General features: G+C 46.8%; 1 protein-coding gene and 1 long non-coding RNA gene across 21 annotated transcripts in view; one reads left to right on the plus strand and one right to left on the minus strand.

Moving 5' to 3' along the window:
• The window catches only part of HTR4 (5-hydroxytryptamine receptor 4), a 166,512-nt gene that overhangs the window by 27,259 nt on the left and 115,685 nt on the right, over positions 1 to 23,568 (minus strand). For 2 of the 9 annotated variants that reach the window (XM_083798274.1, XM_083798275.1), the window contains exon 7: positions 15,373 to 17,650. The exons of 4 other annotated variants lie outside the window; for them this stretch is intronic. In XM_083798274.1, coding sequence (XP_083654400.1) covers positions 17,347 to 17,650 — 304 coding nt within the window. In that variant the 3' untranslated portion in view covers positions 15,373 to 17,346. Of the gene's footprint in view, positions 1 to 4,941; positions 5,076 to 15,372; positions 20,940 to 23,568 lie in introns of those variants that run through there. 3 more of the 9 variants (XM_083798279.1, XM_083798281.1, XM_083798278.1) reach the window with 3 other exon arrangements.
• LOC310881231 lies at positions 18 to 5,474 on the plus strand. Of its 12 annotated transcripts, none has more exons than XR_014572243.1 (7): positions 18 to 1,206; positions 1,290 to 1,546; positions 2,099 to 2,186; positions 3,029 to 3,123; positions 3,285 to 3,308; positions 3,681 to 5,010; positions 5,308 to 5,474. It is a non-coding gene; the product is annotated as an uncharacterized lncRNA (long non-coding RNA). The 12 variants fall into 12 exon arrangements; XR_014572244.1 differs by having other exon boundaries at positions 3,701 to 5,010; XR_014572242.1 differs by lacking the exon at positions 3,285 to 3,308 and having other exon boundaries at positions 1,290 to 1,566.

The following is a 23,568-nucleotide window of genomic DNA, read 5'->3' on the forward strand; positions in this document are numbered from 1 at the left end:
GGGAGATGGAGGATCTCTGGTTACACAGGCCGTTTTTCAAGCAATGTGATAAAAGCATAGGCATTAAATAAGACAGTAATTAAACATAAGGATCCCTCTGGCAAAAAAATATTTTCTTCTAAGGCTGTTTTTTCTGTTACTGCTTTTGCAACCTTAGATTGACACCTTTTCCTACAGATACACTGGCAACAGGAACCTATGGCAGTAGTGGGGAGGCATTATTTTCAAGTGTTAGTGGGTCACAGGGTTTGGCAGCCCCTCAGTTAGCTTGGATTGTTCCAGGCAGAGAAGACATTAATTATTTCACGGTAAAGCAGAGGGAGCAGCAGGAAAAAACAGAGACTGTAGATTACCTTTAGCATTTGCTTACTCTCTTCAGCTGAGCTTTCTGGAAGAACTGTGACCAAGATGGAGCATAATTAAGTGATGGACATGCTGAGTGATGTAGGGATGAGGGTATGTGGCCATATGATAGGAAATGACAGTGGGGATATTGCCAGAGGGAGGAAAGCAGACACAAAAATTTACACGAGTACATTTCACAAACACCCAACACAAGGAACTGAAGGACTGAAGGTCGCTTTACACACCAGTGCCTGAAATTCAGACCCCTGAACACTGCGACCAGCCCCCATCCTAGCATGAGCACCCAATACATTCCCTTGGGGCCCTAAATGCAAGAACCCAGAAGAGGTCTGAACCTGCTTCACACGAAAACTGCACGAGTTTCCTGAGCTAGGTTGGAGGGAGTCCCAGCTTCCCAGCCCTGTGCCACCGGCTCGCAGCAGAAAGGGGGCTAGAGGTCAGCCTTCAGGTCTCTCTCTCTTTTTTTTTTTTTTTTTTTCTAGAAAGAGGTGAACTTGAGAGTTTCTTCCCCATCTTACAATGGCCCACCACCTCCAGACTAGAACTGCTTTGGGGTACAGATTTCTGTTCAGGTTTCCATTGTGTTTTTCCATTCTGCACAGATATTCTGCTTAGGAAAAGGAAGACAAGGTGAGAAAGCTATCCCTACAGAGCAGGGATAGGCAAGGCAGCAGGAACCCTAATGAGCCTCATTAGCACCACATGCTTTGCTGGAGGGAAGGAAATAAAAGAGCAGGAGGGGGAAAGCAGTGGTGCTGGGGCAGGTAGGTGGGGGCTAAAGGAGCTCTGGTGGTGCTTGGTTTCCAGGAGAGCAGTAATCACCAGGAGAGCAGTAATCAGGTAGTGGAAAGATGTTGTGAAAGATTGTTATAAGAGGGAGTAAAGGCTGTGCTAATCTTTTTTCTTACCGACTGTTATTTCAGCTTGTGAGACATTTGTGGGTTTGAGGGATTTATGGCTGAAAAGGTGGAGGTCTGTACCAGGACTCTTCCAAGTGCTTCCCTTGGGCTTTCCTCTCTTTAAATGAAAAGATGCCCCCCTCTCTGCCTTGAGCTAACTGGAGCTGTGTGCCCACCTGCCTGGCCCCTGGAGCATTCCTGTGATGTCCCCCTGTGGTGGGAAGTCAGCTGAAACATGTGTACAGTCTGAGGGAAAGGGGACACCTAGCAGCTGCCAGAAGGTAAAACTGACTTAAGAAAGGTACTGGAATTATCTGAGTTTCTCATAATTCTGTGAGAACCTCTCATGGCTGCATCTAAGCTCTAGGAGCTACTAGAAGTCCTGTATGTTTTATGCATAGGTCCAGCCAAGGGTCACAGAGAGCTGTTTGGTTCTGAACAGGGTATGTGATGTATGTTCCTGTGGCCAGGAACCCACCCTCAATGTCCTGCTGGGGAAAAACACCTCCATCCAGCTGGGGGTTCTGCTTCTACCCCACAAATCTTAAGCTCTACATCAAGTGAGGCTTTAAAATGTGTTACAATAAGTATTGAGCACATAGAGCTGCAGTTATAAAAGAAGGGACTTACAGAGCATGTTCATGGCTAGGCAGGACCTGGTCTGCTGCAGAACTACAGGAGGAGCTTGGAGACAGAGGAACAGCCAATTTTAGTGCGGAAAGGAGGAGACAGACAGTGAGGTAGTAAGGGGAAAAGGGAAAAACACAAAGATAGTTAATAGGAGAACACTCGCCAGCTAGCCTGATGTTTAACACCAAGAAATTATATTTCAGCAGTGTCAAAACTATGTTGGCAAACCTGTCCCTGAAAGGGAGACCTGTTTCTGTGGTAGTGGTGGTAGCTGGGCTAGAACGGCATCAGGTGGGTTCTTCATAAACCTTCTTGGGAATCCTTCAGCGCTTCCTCCCCTTCAAGAGTATCTTTTTGCTGTCTCATTGATAGGCTTTTAGGCAGGAGTGCTCTGCTGAGCTCGTTTTCTGAAAGCTCCCCAGTATTGCTCTGGGGAGGGGGTCTCGTAGCTACACACTGTCTTCTTCCTGCTCACTTCATGAACAGCACCGCCCATTTGCTCTGACAGCCTTTTGCAGAAGCCACTTCTATCTCCTAATCAAAAGTCTAAAGGGTAGTATTTGGGTCCCTTAATTTCTACCCATGGTAACGGACGTTTGCTGCTAAGAATTGAGATTTATGGAGGAAATGTGAGCTTGCCATGGATTCCTGGCTGGCGATCCTTGAGCCTGTTGACAGCTTTAGTATGTTGGAAATGTCGGTCTCTGTTTTAAGTACAGATGGGGGAGTAGTTGTTGAGCTGTTTCATTTTGTCAAACTACAGTGCAGGAATACGGCGGCTACTATTTAATTTTTAGTGAAGTTGTAACTACACCTGGCCATTAGCCAACAGCCAGTACTAACTTTAAAAATATACTGCTCTTGGCTGTGAGCGAGGTGGTACTGGTCTCCCACCAATCCTCTGAAGTAACAGAGAATTACCAGGGCCTCTTTGTGCATAGAGCAGCTGTAATTCCCATTCCTAGTCTTGCATTTTTCTCACTAGCTGACAAAAGCCTGATAAAGTGCAAATGGAGAACAGTTTCCTATATAAACAGCAGCAGCTCTGATGTGGAGAAGTTGAGAGCTCCTTAGGCTTTTACATAAAAGGGGATTTCCTTGGATTTGACTTTTTTTCTTCCCTTTTGGCAAAGTGCCTGGAGATTTAGAGGCAGACCTTGGTCACTGATGCAGATTTCGATGCATATATTCGTCAAGGGAGCTTGCCTTTCTGCACTGATTTCTCAGGGTAAGAGGGGATGTGCCAGCCTAGGTGCCCAGCTGGGGTGCTGGGAGACCTGCCCCAGGTACCTGCAGGCTTGTGGCTACTTCGGGCCTCTGTAGAAGACACGTGTTTCTGACACCCAAACACTTGAATTTTGCTTGACCTGCCTGTTTTTCATTTCCTAGAAGCCACTGAGTTGGCTCAAGAGTGTAAGTAGCATCGGTGGCAGTGGAAATAAAATTAATAGCTGAAAATTTTTCTGCTCGGACACTAGAGCTTTGTAAGGCTAACTTTACCATAAGGAATACATCTCAGCCTGTGTATCATATGGTATCACAAAAACGGGCAACAACAGCGGAGAACTTGCATTGGTGAAGAAATCAAATTTCAAGCATCTAAAAATTCATTTGAATTAGACACCCTTCATTCTGTCACAAGAGTATAATTCTGTTTGTCCCTTAATATGTCTGACATTTCTGAGTGGTGTCCCAGAGACCAAGTGTCCAACCAGCCCACTGTTGCTTCCTGATATATGCTTTTTTGTTTGTTTGTTTCTTTGTTTCTTTTTTTTTTTACTTAAGAGCACGTATGGATTTTGCAGACTGCTTAGGATCAGATTGCCTCTGAAGCACCCAGGTCTGTATTGGAAGCCAGTGGGAGAAGCACTGCTGTGACGCAAATCCTGTTTTTAGCCCGGGACTCTGAAATACTTGCTGGTGACTCTCTGAAATACTTGCTGGCAAGCTCTGTGCCTGCTGACTTCAAACAGGACACCCACACTGGGCAGGACAGCTCCAGAAGAGCACAGCAGCGTGTACAGCTCAACCGGTAATGAACCTGACAATTAGAAGCCAAGGAAAGCCGTCACAGATTTACAGCTAAGTCTTCAGTGCATGAGAACCCATGCATGGGGGAAAGAGAAGATTAGTTTAGCCTACATCTTTAAAGGATTTTTATGGTCTTGTTTTAAAATTGATTTAAACTGAAAGTTAAGAACAAATTCCTTCAAAGACAAAGAAATTGTGAGTAACTGAAATGCACCATTTCCTTAAGTTCTTAGATGTGTTAATGGGCTCCTCCCTTGCACCCCAAATTCTTTGTTCCCCCAGGATCACTCCGGGAGTGGGGTTGTGCAGGATCAGAATGCTCCTGGGATGCTGCGGCACCACCAAGGGTCATGTTGTGGCCAGGGAGGTGGTGGTGCTCCTGCTGAATGAATGCTCCTGTTTTCTGTGCTGACAGCACCGTGCCAGGGCTGGGTGCCATGTTTTCAGGGGTATGAAACTGAGCTCTTTGAAGATCTCTTGGTAACAGCTCTCGAAGTGCCATTTGTGTTCGCTTTCTTGCCTACGAAGTAGCTGCTTTGTGTGCTTGTCTCAATGTTGTATCAAAGTGTTGTAAAGTGCTTTCATTGCTAATAAATACTAACTACGATGCTATAAAAACTTGTCAAAAAAGCACCATAGGGTATGAATCTCGCTGAATAAATTAATGTGCCTTTAATACATGAATGTAAACTGTTACTGTTTCTGTGTGCTACCAGGCAGCTTACAGATTAATGGTAAAATTACTCATACATAACATTAACATAAGATACTTCCAGTTTCTTCTTTTGTTTTTTTTTCTTTTCATCTTTGGTACAAATAATTGAGTCTGCCTGTTTGGCTGTGCTCCACTTCTGGTAGCAATGTTGCATCCTCTCATTCCTTCCAAAGTGACAAATCCATACAGCATCTCTCTGCTTCTTCCTTCAAAACAGTGCATTCCTGTGGCTTGCACTTGAGCAGCTGTTGCGATGTCTTTCCAGAGGTGGCTTCATTTCCATGTTGGAAAAAGTGCTGCTGAGACTCAGACCCTTGGGAGAGCTCAAGGCTAAGGGAGTTTCTGTCCTTCGATGACACCTTGAGAGAGGTGAGGCTTACAGAGCACTAGGATGCTTCTATGAGGATGTCACTTTATACGGTGTGACATCACACCTAGGCAAAGCACAAAAATGGAGAAAAAAAATATGATGGGGTGTAAGAGGATGTGAACTACCTTCCCTCTACCCCCCTTCATACAAGTGGATGTGCATAAGATAAGCTAAATTAATTCTAACAACATTCACATATTGGCATGAGATAATTTGGACAGTGGTCCTAGTATGACACCTGTGGAAGAAGTAACCCATCTCTCTGACCAGATATTTACATGTTACCTCTTCCTCAGAATGATCTTACAGAAAAAGATGCGCTCCCCCACAGAGTGGCTGCTGCATCCTGCTGTGGATTTAGCAGGTACCACTGACACAGGGGACACCAGCAGAGACCTCTTAAGCTTCCAGAAGATGCCAGTTCTTTGAACCTAAACAAACCAGCCTGCCCTCAACCTTCTTTGGTGCTTTGGAGCCCTGCAGCAGTCTCCTGCCAGGCCCAGCTCTGGACTGCCACCGTTGTTTGGGGAAGCAGCAAGCTTTGCGTCTAGCCCAGTGTGCTGTAACACCTTCACACCTGGGTCAGTTGTGCTGCTCCTACACACTGCTGCCCCTGGGAAGTAAGAGTTAAGGTTCATATAAGACAGCAGAAATTACTAGAGAAGTTCCTCCTGGCTGCACAAAGCCCACAGCCGGTCTTGCCGTGTTGTGGCATCTTACAGCGCAGTTAATTACACTTGATGTGGAGTGTGCTAATGACATTTTCTGTGCTTCAGTGACTTCTTGGGAAGTACATAGGCTATGATTTTGAAATAGTATTCATAGGTTAAATTCAAATATGAATTCACAATTCAGGATAGTTGTTTTGTACTAACCACTTATGTATTAGATGCCAAGGATATGAACATCAAGAGCGAGAGGAACTTTTTGGTATTATTATTATTTGGTATTTTTGAATATTTTTTTTAGACAGAACTTAAACACATATTGCTGAAATTATTAGAACTCATGAAATAGTTCCCTAACAGAGGACAAGGAAACCACTGTTTCTGGAAACTTGAAAATATTCTTGGGACTCTGATCTGTTTCACTCACATATTCCCCTAGCCATGAGGTACTGATCTTGTGTATGAAGGTACAACTACTCCTCTGGTTACAATTCCTGCAAAATACAAAGGCTGGTAGTGAAACTTGTCTTTCGGATTCTAGGATTTCAGAAGGCTTGATGTTAGTGCTAAGAAAATATATCCAGGTTTATCCCTGCAATGTAAGAACAAGGCTTCAGATATTGAAGGGTTTGTACATTGCAAAGCAGAGGACTGCATTTTCTCACCAGGAAGAGAAAGGGTGATGTGTGGTTTCATGAGGCAAGAAAATGTCAGTTAATCAGGATCAAATGAAGACTTAGGTTCAAAGACTTAGGTTCACCATTCACAGCATACTCACTAGAAAAATCCCATGCTGATAGGGTCATGGGCAACAAAGGCATCATAAGCCAGGTATAAAATGCATTCATAAAAATGCAATCATAAAGCACTACAAAGCAACAAGATCAAAGATGAGTTGGAAAACCACCTCTCAGATGTGGCTACCTGAATTTTAAAAACCTTATCTTCTGTAATGAATGGTAGTACTGCTGAGGTACCCTGCACTAGCCAAAGAACAGAGTGATGCAGAAATAAGGACTGGAAATCATCGGCTAATTCAGTAACAGACTTACTGAGCTGTATGTAATAGTTGATGTGTTTGCAAGATGTTGTGTACTCCCAAAGGCATACCTTTAAAAAAATTTACTGTCTTTATTGATGACAAAAGCAAAACAAAGCCACATCTGCATCAATTCAAGGGTCAGGTTGTCTGCAAGATGCAGATGCATACTGAGCAGCAGATGTTAGCAGCATCTATAATCTCTGCCATGCTAAATAAATAAAAACAAAAGCCTCAAAATGGCCAATTTACTGTTCTGAAATTTGCAGTTAAGGATGGGAAGATGCTCACAGCTGACTAAGAAGTGAATCACAGGTGGATGAGCACTGCAGACAGGCTCACAGCAGGTTAAACTGCTGCCTGTAGCTGAACCCGATGAAGCGTGGGGACCGGACAGGCTGGCACTAGGAACCGCCCAGCAATCAGAAATGCAGGCAGCAGTTAAGGACCCCCAAAATGACAAAATGGTAAAAGGCAATCAAATCACAGCAGACATACAGAAAGTCCTTGACACCTTCCTGGGGTTACCAAAGTGATGGCCAAAATGTTTTGCAAATAGCAGGGCTGTTCTCTCCCCGTGGCACGCTGAAGGCCTTACATGCAGCATTAACTACAGCAACAGGACAGCTTTTCCACAGCGCGAGTTTACAAAGAGAGAGCACATACACAACTTAAATAAGGTCTTTCTGCATTCACAGACCAGAGACCAGATCTTTATATTAACAACCATCACAGCAAACTTCCATGAGTCGCAGAACCTCACTAGCTCTATTTTCTTTACTTTTTCTTGACTGCTCTGCATAGGCATGTGTTTTAGACTATTTTTCAACCACATGGAAATCCACCTATGGCTGTCAGTACCACAGCAGGTAACAGACTTCTGCAGTGTGCTCTGAATAGGCAAACAGCTAACAGTGGCTCAGTACAGACCCTGCATACTCCCTCCTTCTCATCACTGCTGTATCCTGCATGATAACGTCTAGGTGACTTAAATTTGGGCAGGTGACCTGGGAGACCTATGCTTTGCTGGAGACTTCGTGCTATAAAGTACAATTTCCTTTCGCTGGCACTGCCCTCCACCACAATTTAGAAACCAAGGATAATGGTGTGAAAAATTGACAAAGCCACCCAGGGTTCACTATCGTCTATGTTAAAACAAATCTCAAAACCAGGGTGTTAAGCAGCAGTGCCATACAGAGACGGCAAAGTATGTTTTGCAAGTAATAAGTAGACATGCTAATCCATGCTTCAGGCAGCAGGCGCTGCTGGTGTGAGATGTTCCTCCCTCAAGTACTGGCCCCAGCACTGGAAGGATGTAATGTAATGTCATACACGGTAACAAGTACCACAAAGATTTTACCTTTAAGACAAACAGCAGATAATGTTACTATCTGTCCAATATAAGCCTTTAAAAAAATAAAAATAAATCTCTTTTCTTTAAAAATCTTGTAGGATCCATATGAAAAAGAGGTGGTTTGGATTTTTATTAGGTAATGGAGACGAATACCATGAGAAGATGGCAGGACGTGGTACAGGGTCTGAGGAAGGAGCATGCAGTGAGATGCATTGAGAATCATAGAATCACTTAAGAAATACATGAAGGGCAAAGCCTGAAGTAGGAGAGCTGTTACCCGAAGATGCCTGAGAAACGGTGGACCTGTGCTTGCTGGGAGAAGCTGGGGGTGGCGGGGGGCAGGCCAGCCTTGTGCACTTCCCTGGTGTAAGGAGGGTGGGGGTCTCACATATCACTGCATGTTGACTGCAGGGGTCTTGTAGTCGATTTTTACCCTTGTAGTTCATTTCATTTCTTTACCTCTGCATGCATGTGGCTTACAACACTCTCCACGTCTATAAGGTCCCTGCCCTGTAGTTCCTAGCCACTGTGACAAGGTTTTTCTTTTGCTAGCAGGGAAAGCCCGAGAGATGCCTTGTGAACTATTCCCTGTGTATCTCCTTACAGCGTTCAGTTAAATGAACAGCCTTTCAGAAAGCCCCGCTGTGGGTCAGGAAGCACTTGGAAAGCTTCTTGTACAGCAGTCAAGAAAGGAAGAGGATTATTTAAACATGAAAAAGAATAAAAAGTTAACCTAAGATTAAAACACACTTAAACAATTAGCCCTGAATTTTAGAGGTCTGCTGCCACAATGAATAATATAATTTAACAATAATTGCTTAGATATATATAGAATTTCTAACCCTAAGGCATGCAGAGCTCTTTGCATTGTCTAAAAACACTTTGATAAAATGTGTAAGGCTCTGGAGAGATGGGAAGCAGCTGCTCAGCAGCAGTCAGTGTGGCTGTGCAACGGCCTCGGTTGGGAGCTACGACGTTGAGACATGAGTGAAGTAGGTGCATAGTAACTTGCTATCCAAAGCAGAATTTATTCAGATTCCCAAATTAGTTTCAAATGCTCCTTGAGCTCCAGTTTGGGTCAAGAGACCCCAATGCAGGAGGCACCAGATCCTCATTACACTGGCAGGAGAAAGCCTGGCACAGCAGTGTCCATCTCATCACACCTATCCTGGTGCCCACTGCTCAGACTGTTAGGAAAGTCACGTTCCCAACACAGGACATGTTGCTGTTGAGCTCAACTAAATGCCATTACATGAGAGCGAATGAGTTTTGCAGCAGCAGCTTTCTGCTTTAGGTGTATAAACCTGAATAAATACCTAGCGTCATATTGCTGATTCAGGAAGCAGGGCTGGGATTAAATTAGGCAGCCCAGTAATGGTGCTTGGTATTGGTAAGGGCTCGAGTGAAATCAGATTAGGGCTTTTCCCAACAGATCTTGTCCTGCTTTTTCATCGAGGCCTCCAAACCAATTAAAGTTATTATTGAAATAACTTCATACAGAACAGGAGCTGACTGCTTTTACTGTCAGGAGACCCAGGAGGATGGATGACACAAATGTGGGGAAATCCAGCCCATCTTTACGGAGCGCGTCCCACCAGACTGACGATTTCCCTATTCCTGCCATGCCTTCCCCTGCTGTTTCCTCACGCTGTCTTTGGCAGGAGAGAGGGAAGAAAACCTGGAGGGAAGCTGCTTGGAGGACTGGAGGATGTGCCCAGGCTCTGGGTGAGGCTCTGAAGCCCTGGGGACAGCCCTGGGGACAGCCCTGCCCCTGCTTTCCAGGGCCCATGTGGAAATCACATTCCTGCTCCAGGCCAGCGATTGCAAAACGCTGTGGATGAGCTGTTCATTATGCAAGCTGGCTGCGCAAAGCGGAGAGAAATAAGAAACAGCCATGCGTGTCAAAGACCAGAGAGATTTGATTGGAAAAGACAACAATTAATGTAAGTCACTTAAAGTTTCCATTTGAATCAGAGAAACAGTGAAGTGCAACCCGACAGTAATTGCCCAGAGAAGAGACGTTGACCTGCAGCAGGACTGTCCATCCCCGCAGCTTCTTCTCCTCATTTATTTCCCGTACTGGCACCCTTCCTTCCAGCACCGTCCTCCACCAGCGCTGGAGAGGCTGCCTGCAGCTGGATCGCTGCAAACTTCTGTAAAACAGATTGCTTTCCATTTTTTGTAAGCGATAAGCAGATGAAGTGATGCTCTGCCGAGCCAGGGGCTGGCCTCAACCCAGCCTCCCCCAGCAGCCCATGGAGAGCCAAGTCCCCGTGGCTTCCCGCAGAAAGGGCTCTCTTGGGGCTCCGTGTTACATATGGGTCATACAACACCCATTAGGTGCTGAGCCAGGAGCTGGCCATGCCCCAGGGAGGTACAAACCAGGGCAACAAATTACAGAAGTAAATCTCAGAGCAGAAAGAAAGCCTTAACAGGGATCCTGCCCCACCAGGATACAGCAATTGCCTTCATTACCCAAAGCACAAGCCAGGCAATTAAAAATAGACAAAACGGAGTTGATATTTCAGTCGCTTCCAAGCTCAAGGTGCCCTTCAATGCCTCGGCTTCCCTATCAGAAACAAACGGATGCAGAACAGAACTTCTGATCTTGAGTCCTGTATTAGGCCAAATAACAGAAGGGATTTTATCGTAGCTCTGATCTCTTTTTTTCCAATAGACAGACATACTGAAAGAGATTACCTTAGTAAAACTGAAGGAAAGCGTGGTACTTAAAAAACCTAATCCCATCTGTTGTCTGTAGGAAATAAGATAAATATCTCGATTTCACTCAGTACAATTACAAGAAGCTTTTCTCTTATCAAAACTTCTCAGTTTCCTCTGGAGAGGTATTTTTTGAGCTGCATACCAGACTTCAGCACAGTTCTTATGTACTTAAGGGCAAGACAAGCGTGTTTTGGGTGAAGGATGGTACCAGCCTCCTCTGACACAGGGCACCAGCTTATCCGAGGGCCAGCATCCCAGTAGGAGCTGCTTTATATTGGTACAGGCAGTGGGTTTCATGGGCTTGGCTGGCAGGGGCTACTGTGCAGTCAGGGAGGCCCAGAGGCCCAGTGATGGGCTTGCACACTGCCCACAGAGGCCAACGTGATGCTGGTAGTGCTTCATCGCCATGGGGAGCTGGTGAGCAGGGAGCCAAGGTCGCCCCACCTCTTCCCCTACCTTTTCATCCTTGTGCAGAAGAATTTTGAAGTGTCAAAAAGAAATATCTAAGAGCTGTTCTGCTTTTAAATTTAGCACAGATCCCTAGGAAAGAAAAAAGCAAGGAAGGGGTGGGAGGAAGAACCTTACCCCAGACTTCTAAGATGACAGCTGAGAGAGAAGAAATTAGTGTCTCGACATCCATCCTACCCTGGGGATAACCCAACCTCAATAAAAAGCCTATTACATTTACAAATACAAAGAAAGGCTTCGGCAATAATAACTTTAGAAAACACCCACAATACCAAAGCACGTCCTCGCCCACGCAAGCTGGAGGCGCGCTGCACGCGGCGATGCTGGTGGCTGCCTGTCCTCGGTGATCGGCGATACGCTCCCCAAAACCCACGAGGGGCAAAGCAGGGACGCTGCCCCAGACACTGCACACTGCTGTTTCTGCCATAAGCTCCCCCGACCATGCATCTGCCTTTGGTTAGCAGTGCAAATCACACTCTTTTTTCCAAATTGAGCTGAAGCCCCCTTCCTCTCTCAGCTCTCGGCCTTTGTGCTTCTTCCCCTGATGTCTGGGTGCAAGGGATGAGGGAAGTGGATGGTGTGGGTGCTGCCGACCCCAGAAGGGCTGCTCAGTGGGAGCCCAAACAGCAATGCAGAGCCCAAAGCCTGTGGGATGTGTCTGGGAAGGGGTCCAAACCTCCGCTGGCACCAGCTCCCGTTTACGTACAGCTGCAGGTGGGTGCAAGTTCTTCACCCTCTGAAGCAATCAGAGGGACGCAGCCTGGTCTGGGCTCTCCACCCTTTCTCCCCAGTTTTCCTGTTATCTCTTACACTTCAGCGGCGAGAAGCGAGCTGCTGCAGGATTGCTCCCAAGTCCGAGTGGTCCTGGGCTTGGCGATGGGAGCACGGTGAGCAGGGAGTGCAGGTGATGGGCACGGGGAGCCTGGTGGATGGGAAGGGACTGGACCCTCGCTGCAGCTGCCTGCCAGCCCGGCCATGACTGCTGGATGCTTTGCTCTCTGCACGTCCCCGTGGCTGTTCTGGATGCACGTCCTGACTATTACAAGCGCTTCTGCACAGGGTGGCCTCAGCCTTGGTGAGTGGCACACAGCTTCCTGGAAGTGCTCTGTGTGTGCCATCAGCCACAGGACGCCCTGCACACACATGGATTTGTGGAAGTTGGGAGAAAGAGAAATACATGTGGCTTACAGGAGGGATAGGGGAAAGGATGGAGACGATGATGTCCCATCCTTGGCTTGTAGATCCTTCGGTGCTGCACAGAGCTAAACACAGCCAACCCCTTTGCCATGCGTGCAACTCTCTTATTTTTATGGTGAGAACTGCTGCTGCTGAGCAGGTAAATTCCCCAAATCCCTGGCCTCTCTGCCCTTGCATCCTGCATAATAGATTGCATAATCTCATTGTCTGTCTCCTTGTTCATCCCATATCTCCTGTCTGAGCTAACACATACCTTCTGATATTTATAGCTCGCCCTGCCCTGCTTGTGATCCTTTGCAACTACCAGTCACAGTATTTGTGGATGTTACACTACAAGTCTGTTACTGGAGAGAAGATTGATGCCAAGTTGTAAAATTGTGCCAGGGAAGTTGGAACATAAGTTTGATTGCAAATATTGGCAAAGATTCACAAGAAATTAAAAAAAAAAAAAAAAAAAAAGCTCCTCCAAGAATCTACAGAACTTGTTTTTATCTGTTTTTCAGTCTAATGATCTCATATATTTTTATAGAATACCTTTTCAGAATTGCAGCTGATGAAATTTAAGTGAAAACCAAATTATCTCTTGACAAGGTTAACACTATTAGCGAAAGGGAAGACCTAGTAAGAGCTATCTATGCTCTTAATTCCCCAGTCTGAGACTTCCCCCGTGTCAGACTGTCCCCACACACTGTCTTTAACTACTCTGTCCGGTCTAGGTTTAAATGGCAGAACGAGCTGAGATGTCTGTGTATGCTGTACATACCATCACATTCCCACTCTGAAGAATAAACTGGGAAATACTAGCAAGGGCTCAAAAGAAAGGTATTTGGGAGCCAGGGGGAGGTTGTTTTAAGATTACCAGGAATGAGTTTGCTGAACTGAATGCAAAACAGTGCCCGTGTGGTCCTCCTGCTAACACTCCAGGGAGGGACGGGGATTCTGTTTTCTCCTTTTTTTCACTCATCACCCCTCATGGGGCTGCAATAAAATGCTCTGGCTCCTCACAAAGCCACACACTGCTGAGAGCAGATGGGTTTAGGCCCTGGCCCAACAGGCCATCTCGCAGCGCCTGTGTGTCCCTCTGCGCCCCAGCGGCCACCACGTGTCCGTCACTTGTCCCAGGCTGTGAGGGCCAGGCTGCCTTCCTGCGCCGAGGCTGGCAGCACCCAGCTGAATGGGGAACTTGCTCCCAGACACCAGGTCACACAACCAGCAGAGCCCTTTGTGCTCCGCGTCTGTCTGGAGCAAGACCTGAACTCACTCCTGCCTTGTCTTTAGCACCTCTCCTTGAATTAGAGATGTTATTACAAAGAAAGCCAATCTTGAAACTTAAATTTATAGAGGTAGAGAACCATATGTATTCTAATCTGTTGTCATGGATCCCAATTTTCATTGTTAAAAGTGAATGCTGTGTTTCTAAAGCAAGTTTTGTACATTGAACTTCCACATCTTATTCTTGCTATGCCTTTTCGTGCCAGATTTCCCTGCCCCAAATAGACTCCGTTCTCTTTACCTTCTCTAGTACAAGACAACCAGTTAATGTGCCGGGAATATTTTTGTACAGCCCCTTCCCCAGACCTTTCACCACACTTGTTAGTCCTCCCTGTTTGTCCCAGCCTCCTCCTGGAGCAAGGTACCTACTGCCAGCCCTGCCTGGCTGGGTATACGGCAGCACCCATCCCGGCACCCGCCCAAACATCCACGGGGACCCTCGCCCTGCAGTCACGGTGTCAGCTGGGAGCTGATGTTCAGCACTGAAGCCTATTTCACGTTCGCTCTTTATGAGATTAGGCTGCAGTCCGAGTTTGTGCTCAGTATGCCAAGATGCACAGCCATGCAGACCATGTTTCTGTAGCCCTACAGAAATGTTTTCCTTGTGCTCAGTTAACCAAGCACTTCAGAGGGCAGAGAAACCCCAAACTGCTCTTTCTCTTTATTGTTATTCCTCTAATCTTGTGGTATCTGCACATGTTATCAGCAATTATTTGTTTTTCTCCAGAGAGGAGATTAAAAGTAAATGCTTTATGGCCAAGAGCTGTTCCTTAAGAACCCTGACTAGAAAAACACCTGGTGGAAGATGCTAATTTTATTATGACTTGCAAACTGTGGGAGTGCTCTGGTTAATAAATACCATGCTGCTGTAGGTACCATGTCAAGTGTGTTACGCTTCTTGCAAATTGCAACCTCATAAAATAAAATTAGTTTGTAGAATTGAGCTCTGCTTTTCATACTTTCATAGTTGCTAGGTAGAGCCATTACCTTGTCTTCAAATTGCCTTTTATATTAGATCCTGGATCAAATGGTTGGAACAGCAGCACTTGAGGACAAGCTCCTTTCTTCCCATTTATCTTTGGATGTGACCTCGTGCCAAACCCTGACACTGGGAATGAGCCAGAGGCAACCTCAGGGTACTGGGCTGCTGACCTACGGAGTTACGGCCTTTGAAAGCCCATTGCCAGCCAGCGGGAAATATGCACTGCAGCTGCTTCCCAGAAGGGAAACTGTGGGGTAGGAAGTGCAGAAACCTGCTCTGTGAGGGCTTTGGGAAATGGGGACAATCTCTGTTTGTGTGTTCCTTGATGGACACAAAATCAGCAGGGTTGAAAATCAGCAAGCTCCATGTTATGAAGGCAGCACGGCCAGGTATCAACAAGAGGGTCAGCTCTGCTTTGGGCTTCCACAGCAGTCAGACTGAAGGGCAAAGTGGGGCTTTGTGGGGTCTTAAGGCAGTTTTCCCTGTCGCAGTCATATCATACAATGATACGACTTTTGTAAATTCACCATGCTCCAGCTTGGTAAGAATTAGACTTTTTCTCCATGTAGTCTTACCGAGAGTTTGTTTCGAAACATCACTGCCATGATGGCCAGAAACTTTTGTCTAATTCTAGGCTTATTTTATGCTCCTGGCCACTTTTTCTTTCTCTCTTTTTCTTTTTTCCTTTTTTTTTTTTTTTTTTTTCACCTGCTGACATGGGGAACTGATACTCAGACTGAAAGTACTGGATTGGAAACACATGTTGAGCAATCTTTGGTTGCATTGCCCAGAGGACTCAGGGGTTGTGTCAAATTGAAGGTACTATTTTTTGCCGCCCCTGAAATTCCCAGTTAAAAATGTCTTGGCTGATGTAATATTTCATGCCCTGGGATGGCTCAGTACCAGGCACAAGAAGCAGCCCCAGCGTGACCCCAGGGCCACCCTGTTGATACCCTTCCAGCAGTGCTCATGCTTTATGGGACACACTTCTGGCCATGCCTGATGCTGTGCTCCAGACTTGTAATGGGAAAGCATATAGGACTGGTGAAAAGGGCTGCCTGGCATCACCCATAGATGTCAGCATAGCTCATCCAGGCACCTGCAGCTGATGAAAAATGACACTACCGCAATTTAAAGTAAAGCCCACCAGTGGAATTCTGTCTACTGAATGAAAAAGTTCATTCGTTTCTCTTGTGCCTCTTGCTGAGCACTGGAGGGACCCTAAGGACAGAGCTCTCCCAGGCACAGAAGATGTTCCTTCATGGTGCCTCAGCCATACACAACAAGGTGATAACGTGCTTGTGGTGTGCAGCCAGCTGAGGGTGGCTGCCCACAGGCCTGGTAATGAGAGTAATTGAATCACAGGAGCATGATTGTCTGAGTGCAATCATAATGTTTGCATCGACTTGCTAGGAGGAAGCAAAATAAATCCCTACCATCAAGAACAAAACTCAAAATCCCAGCCCAGACATCTGCAAAGATATTAGCTGCACCCATTCATGTCTTTCAATGGATTCATGGAGTCTCCTCTAAACTATCAAAAAGAGGAATTACATAAAAAGAACAAAATTGCAGGGGATGGAGATGGCAGGGGGATGTCTCAATCCTTTGCTCAGAAACTTCCCCAAAAGAACTTGGTGGGAATGTGCTTTATGTTTACTTTGCAAACATGAATTTCTTGCCTGCTGGATCCCCAAAATTAATAAGTGACTGCTGGAGAAATTGCAGCACACTTCCTAAAGCCCCTTAGCCTGCAATTGCTCCAAGTCTCACTAGCACAGCAAAATGTATCTGCCTCCAAAATGACCTATGACAACCCAGGGAGGAACAGCAAGCATTGAGGCAATGAAGGAAACAGCAGCTGAAGTTCAAACGATCCATCTTGAGGCTAACGACCTTTTAGTGAAGAAGATGATGCAGTGTGTCAGAGCCCTGACCCCCTGTTGCTGGATCTTTAAAATTGCCAGGCAGTCACTGCCAGTCAGAAATTGTGGCCTCAACGGCCTGATTTTGCTGTAAATAACGGCATAGCTTTGGGCAGTAACAGCCTGCCACCAAAATTCTTTTCCAAGTGATCCTTGAGTGATAAGAAAAAATCACAGAAAAATCTGTTCAACTTGTGTAAAGGGGAAAAAACATTTAGAAGGGTATTCATGTTGTAGTTTATGCTAAAATAAAAATATCAATTTTAAACCAAAGCCCTGCATTCTTCATGTTTAAAAGCTGAGTCAAAGAAGATTCACTCCCACTACATGCTGAAATTTGGTCAAGACAAGCTAAGATGGCTTGTTCGTATTTAATGGTTTTTCACCCAAATGCTTTTTTCCAGGATTTTGTTTGCTTGCTGCATCTGTTTGTGAGCTTCGTGCACCCAGGTGCCTATCTGATGCTTGCCTATTCGTCCTTAAGAGCAAAAGCAAGAAAACAAACGAACAAAAAGTAAGTTTCAGAAACCCTGGAAGAACCAACAAATACTGCTTTTTACCCATTCACCCAGTTTGGTGGAGCCTGCAGGCAGCTTAGCTAAACAGTGCCCTGCAAATGCAAACAGTTGGCTATAAAGTCGAGGGTACGCACTATTCGCCATGAGACCCCGAGTTTCATTCCAACCCTGAATCTTTCATCTCCGTGTCAGCCTTTTGAGAGTTTGTCCAAGCAAAGTTGTGCATGTACTGAAATATTCCATTTGCTTTTTTCTTTCTTCTTTTCTTTTAAAGCAGATGCAAGGCCCTTCCTTGCCCTGGCCGGCTGCTGCAGCCAGATGAATTCCAGGTCCTCCCACAGCCTCCACACAGCCTCCGATTGCCAGCACCACAAACAGAGCAGGGACCCGACACCTCCCCGAAAACACAGCCTGTGAGCATCTCTTTCTCCTCTCCAGAAATAGCTTCCTGCTGCTTTATGCAATGTGTTGTTTCCAGGAATGTGTGAACATCTGAGGGAGAAAGAGAGCGAGCCAGTATTTAGGGTGAGGTACCAACAGCTGACCTGCACCCTGATTCCCGCTGTGGTTTCTGGGGTCTTCAGCGGGTTGGGCAGAGACCTCATCTTGGCTGTGCACCGTGTTGTCGTCACTGTCCCTCCTTCCTCCAGACACCTCTGCTGCTGCCAGCGGCCACCACTGTCCCGTGGAGAAATGCGATAGTGAAGGCGCGCGTCCCCCTGGCTGAGGCTAAATGCATGTTTGCCGACGAAGCGCCCGCGCTGGGAGAGCCACCAGCTTGTCGGATGTCAAGGGATGGCTCTGAGCATGGAAAGGCGGAGAAGAGGCGGACAAGCAGCGAGGAGAGGGCTGCGTTTGCCAGGCCATCGTCTGGAGGCTGTCGGGGTGCCCGAGCCCCGCTGCTCACAGCAGCTCGCTGCCTCGGCCGCACAGGAGCAGCCGCAGCTGCCAGGGCTGGCCCAGCCCGCACAGTGATTGCTTTGCTCTGCCTCAGGAAGCTCTGCGGTCTCTGCGGCTGTCTCAATGCCTGAGAAAGGATAAGAGACAAGAGGAACAGGAGGAGACAGGACAGCAGGCTTTTACTTGTAAACCCAGATCCTTGAGTGAGACTTGCTAGTGTTATTAGGAAGCATCTCTGAGCAAGCATTCTGTGTTTTACGAGTCAAGCTGCAGCTGCAACCCACAAAATGCCACCCTGGCAGGAGGAAGGGAACAACTGTTCCATCCATGCCCCGGGGGTAGAACTGCTGTGATCCTGCCAGGCACTGAACCTGCTGCGTGACTCAGCCCAGACCTGGCCCGCACGGGAAACAGGAGTGCTTTTAAACCCATTAACCCGCCAGAGGTAATGACTTTGTGGAATTAAAGCTGCCAAAAAGGCACAGCAGCGGGTGTCCTGATGTGCATTGCAGCAGGCGGCACCCAGGCAGGGCTGTCCCCATGTCAGGGGGTCGGGGGCCCCAGCGGCACTGACTGCGCTGACTGCCTGGTGGGCAGGGGGGCTTCAGGGGGGGCTGCCCCTCCTAAATGCAACCTTGTAAATGGGGCTGGGAAAGCCTCACCCCTGGGGGTGAAAATGAGGCATAGGTACTCAGTAAGGTTTTATGATTGTTCAGGGCAGCCTCTTTAATTTATTCACTCTTTCAATAGTTCTTGAAGTAATGCAAAGCAATCAGCCCATCCGTCCCACCTGAATGTAGCTCCTACCGTCCCCTTACAGACTGGAAATGGCAGCACACCACTAATCCCTGCTTGCACCCAGACCCTCCTGCCAACACCTGTCAAACCCCACCAGGCCAGTGGGGCAGGAGCAGCATGAGCACAACACTGCTTGCCTGTCTCCACGGCACCTCTGACCTTCCCCTCCCTGCAGCCAGGGAGGATTTATTTTTATTCCGACAGAACTGTAAGCTGTCGAGTTGCTAAACTTCTGCAAGCTGAAGAGCCGAGCTGCTGTGCCTGTAGAAGCAGCAGCAAGGACGCCCTGGTGCTTGCTGCCAACCAGATTTACTGGTACCATCACTCATGGCCCCCACAGGGGCCACTAAGGCTCCACAGCCACGCTCCGGTGTTCAGCACTGGCTACATGCAGCGATTTACTGCGTGCTTCTCCCACTTTCAGAGTGCTGACACCAGTGTGGGCTGATCGGGTTATTTATTTAATTCTGTATTTATGAAGACAATGAACTTCCACCCCCCCAAGCTGCATGCTGCTTTTTTGTTTTCCCCCTTTTTTTCTCTTGGCTCTTCCAAAAGGAAAATAAAGATGTGTTTTACTTTGGAGAAATGAAATCGGCATCAGCCCTGTTTGAGAAAGCCTCTCTGTGATAGAAGAGGAGAAAATAAACCACTCACTACAGCTTTCTCAGAAGAGACTAACACACTGTACTGTGCTGAACAGTGCACTTCTGGGAGGAAGTGGAGAATGCACCAAAGTGACCTCCTTGACCCAAACATTCCAGAATTTGTCTGCTCTGATCATTGCTCAACTATATTTTACGCAAAGCCATCTTCTCCACTGTGGCAAAATTTCAGAACTTGTCTTATCCAAAAATTCAAGCAGTGCTGTGCTGGGTTCCAATCCTCTTGTGCAGTATGAGTTGAATGATTCACAAAGGCATGAGTTCACTGCTTTGTTCTAACTAAATGTCTGTGCATAACAAAAGATATGCAAGCAATATGTTTAAAGGAGGAGGCAGCATTTTTCAGATGACTATGGCATTTTACTTTCACTCTTGTGGTGTACAGGACTGTGCACCGAACACATGCTACAGTTGTCCAGAAACCCGTATCTACTGCAGTGAATTATTGTACTAATTTTTGCCATATGTTAGTTGAGAGTGCATTGTAAATTCTCCTATCCACTTGTAATTCAGAATGATTCCCAAGTCCTTTAAATGTGTGATATTCCAAACCATAAGTTATTAGAACTACGAATTGCAAATATTTATAATGAATTACACATTTTGTGTTGCAAACAGACAAGCAAACATTTTTATATGACATGTGAGTTGCAATCTTAGCCATCAAAAATGAATAGGGCATGAATTTCTGATTGTAGCCACACCTGCAGATTTCAATTCACCCTTTCCATGTGCCCTGCTTGAATTTTGCAGTTAATGGTACACATCAGAAGTGAGATAGGTTGATGTCCAGGCACCAAAAAAAAAAAAGCATTCTGTCAATTCCCATGCTTGCAGAAATCAAACTCAGAAAACAGGCAAGTCAAAATCCTCTTTCACAGCTGAATGAATATTTAATTCTACTCTTGCCCACTGTACAGACAGATCCATCTCTAACTAAATCTTGTCTCCTGGCTGTTCATGACATCTCCAAATCATGTTGCACCGTGTTTTACCCTGCCCAAGGAACAGGTGTCTTTCACACCAGCTGATGGAGAGTTCAAGAACAAAATGGGTGGTGTGAAATCCTTTCCCCGTCTTCTGGTTCATGATTTAGGGAGAAAGCAGGGTGGTTGCTGGGGGGTTCAGACAGCTGTGGTCTCCCTCCTGTCATGGTCAAGCAGCCAAGCCACTGCAGTCTGCTCCCTCACCCCATCACCACCATGCTTGGATCTGGCCCCAGGTGTGCTGTACAAAGTCTCTCCCTGCCTGGGTCCTCCAGAGCACCGCAGTCTTCACAGATCAATTGAAAGATAAATTAAAGAAAGAATGAGAACTGTGTCCCAACTGGTCTGTCAGTCTGTGTGTGCTGAGGGAGTCTGCCTCGTCTTGCTGCCGTGTTTTATCGTACTCTGTTCCTCCTTCTTTTTTTCCCATTCCTAACATAAATGTGAAAAATCCCAAAATGGGAATGTCAGAACATTTTAACACTGAAGTTTTCAGAAGAAAAAAAGAAGAAATGAGTTCGTCCCTGGAAGGCACTCTCACAGGTCAGACATGTCCAAGAACAAGAGCCTGAATTTTATCTTTAGCATTGACAAGCATACTCTTTGCACTTGCAAAAGCAGCAGTGAGTTGATTGCAAGCGAAGAAAGAACAGTTTGGACAGTTAAAGCTGAAGGAAAGTTCAGATCTTGTGAAGACTGAAAATGAAGAGGAGTTAGAAATTCAAATTCTACTGCCCACCACTCCTGACTCCCTTTGCGGCTGAACGAGTCACATCAGTTTAATACAGAATTGCACATCTCTGTGGTTTTGGGGGAGGAAGCCTGCCCTGGATTCAGAACAGGGCCTGTCCTTCTCTTCACTGCTATCCCTGTTGGGGTACAAAACGCAGCTATAACACCTCCCTTGCACAACTTCCCCATGTGCAAAAGCTCTTAGTCAGGAAGAAACAACTTTGAGGTCAGAAAAGACGCATGTGAACCGGGTCCAGCCCCTGAGCCGCTTCTCAGTTGGGCTGGTATGCAGCCAAGACATACAGGAAGGTTTCAGTATTTCAGCTGCTGAAATCCCTTATATTTCCAAGACAGCAAAGCAAATATGCTTTATACCTGGGAGAGAACCTGCCTCACTGAATCTCTCTTCTATGTGCCAAGTTCAAACTGTTCCGCGTTTAAGAGAAGCACTGATGAAATCAAAATTCCTCAAGTGAGGGTAACTATCCAGAGACTGTAAATAGTCAGTTTTCCTTTAACCCCCACAATTCCAGCACCATCAGTTCATAACCTGCACCAAGGGAAGAAGTCACACTTTTCTCATCTGTTCCAAAGCCAAGAAAAACAGAAAATAATTGCTCTCTGCAATTATTTGCTGATGTGCTGATGTGCAGAGCCTCGTTCCTCAGCAGCTCCCAAGTGCCTTTCGCTGTGCAAGCTGAAGCGACATGGAAAGGCAGGAGATATGTGGCTTGTGGTGGCAGGACACTAAAGAGAGTTCATCCACTCTTAAGTACCCATAAAAGCCAGAAATGAACAAGATGCCCTGTACAGAGTTAGGTCTTTCAGAGCCTTTTTTAATGTTTATCACATCAAGACTGACAGGATTACAGCAAGGCATGCGAGCTGGTCAGGCAGTCCCCAGACTTGTTACCTATCTCCCTGGAGTACTTGTAGGTGGAAGCTGCGTGGTACAAGTGGGAGGGATGAGGTGGAAATGAGAGAAGCCTAACCTCAGCTCCAGGGTGGCACCCACCACTTAGTGCAGCCCACCTCAGCTGGCTGGGGTGGCCAAGACTGTGCCCCCCCAGCTTTGGAGGGGAGGTGACTCTTCACATTTGCTTTGGCCTCAGGGGCATTCATATGGTTTAAAAGGGTTTCAAAATGAGGAGTCTGTTAGCACCGGGGGACACTCAGCAAGACTCAAGGAAAGCGCTCAGGAGTACATCTCCACTGCCCGTTGTCCCCAGGGCAGTGCTGGCCTGGGCCTGCCAGCCCCACACAGCACAGGCAGGACAAGAAGCTCTCACAGCGAGACAGCAAACACAGTGAGACTGCTTTGAGACACGAGGAGGCACCGGCATTGCCATCTGTGACATTCGGAGGTCAAACGTAGGCCTGGGCTGAAGCAATTCACCTTTGGTGCTGATGTGCTTGCTGCCTGCTGCATCTCAAACCCACACCTGAGAGAGGCTCCCTGTCATTTCACTGCCTCATCTACTTCACAAGAAGTACCTTGTTTCAGCGCTTGCTAGCCCAAACAGATGTCATTCTCCCTTTCTTTGCCTTTAGGCCAGCAGGAGCCTCCCACCAGCCCTCCCTTCCCTCCTCCCCATGCACAGCCACGTTTCCAGCGCTCACCCCTGCAGCTCCCCAGCACAGGCTCCTCTCCCCTGCCTCCTCCCGCAGCTAAGGAGTGTTTGCCTCATCTCTGGGCACATGGCTCCGACACAGACATGTGCTCAGTGTGGCACGGTGCCATGCCCCCATCACAGACAGAGGGCTCTATATACGTTGTAATAGCCTTCATGACTTAAGAGGTGTGAGAGGCCTGTCCCAGGGCTGTGGGAAGCCTTGCCCTGTCACCCTTCCATTACACAGACCAAGACACCTTCCAAAACTTCAGAGGTCAATACAGAAGGGAGCTGGGGGCAAACGAGAAGATTAGACTCTGCTGGAAGTCTGAGCTTGTCTCCGGACGGGCTTAGCTCTGAACACAAACACAGTTACCGACTCCTTATATGCAAGTGAGGAGCCATGACTCCATCTACCAGAACAAATTCACTTCTAGGCAGTAGTGCAAAAACACCAGTGTGGTTTTTTTTGTTGTTTTGTTTTTTATTTGTTGTTGTTTTTCAGAGAATGTAGCTTGTTCTGATATTATTGGAGATAATTGTTCCTCTCTCCCTTCCTCCAGTGCTCTGCCCTCTAACTCCCTGCTTGGTGAGAAGGCAGCAGAGGATGTGTCCCAGCACAGAGCCCTCCAAACCCCTCTGCACTCCCACCGTGTGGGGTCCACATGCCCTCCTCTCGCAATAAACAGTATGGTACAAAGCCAGGGATGGGTGTG

The sequence above is a fragment of the Anser anser genome, assembly GCF_964211835.1.
Source record: "Anser anser genome assembly, chromosome: 14".
In the NCBI taxonomy this organism is placed as follows: domain Eukaryota; kingdom Metazoa; phylum Chordata; class Aves; order Anseriformes; family Anatidae; genus Anser; species Anser anser.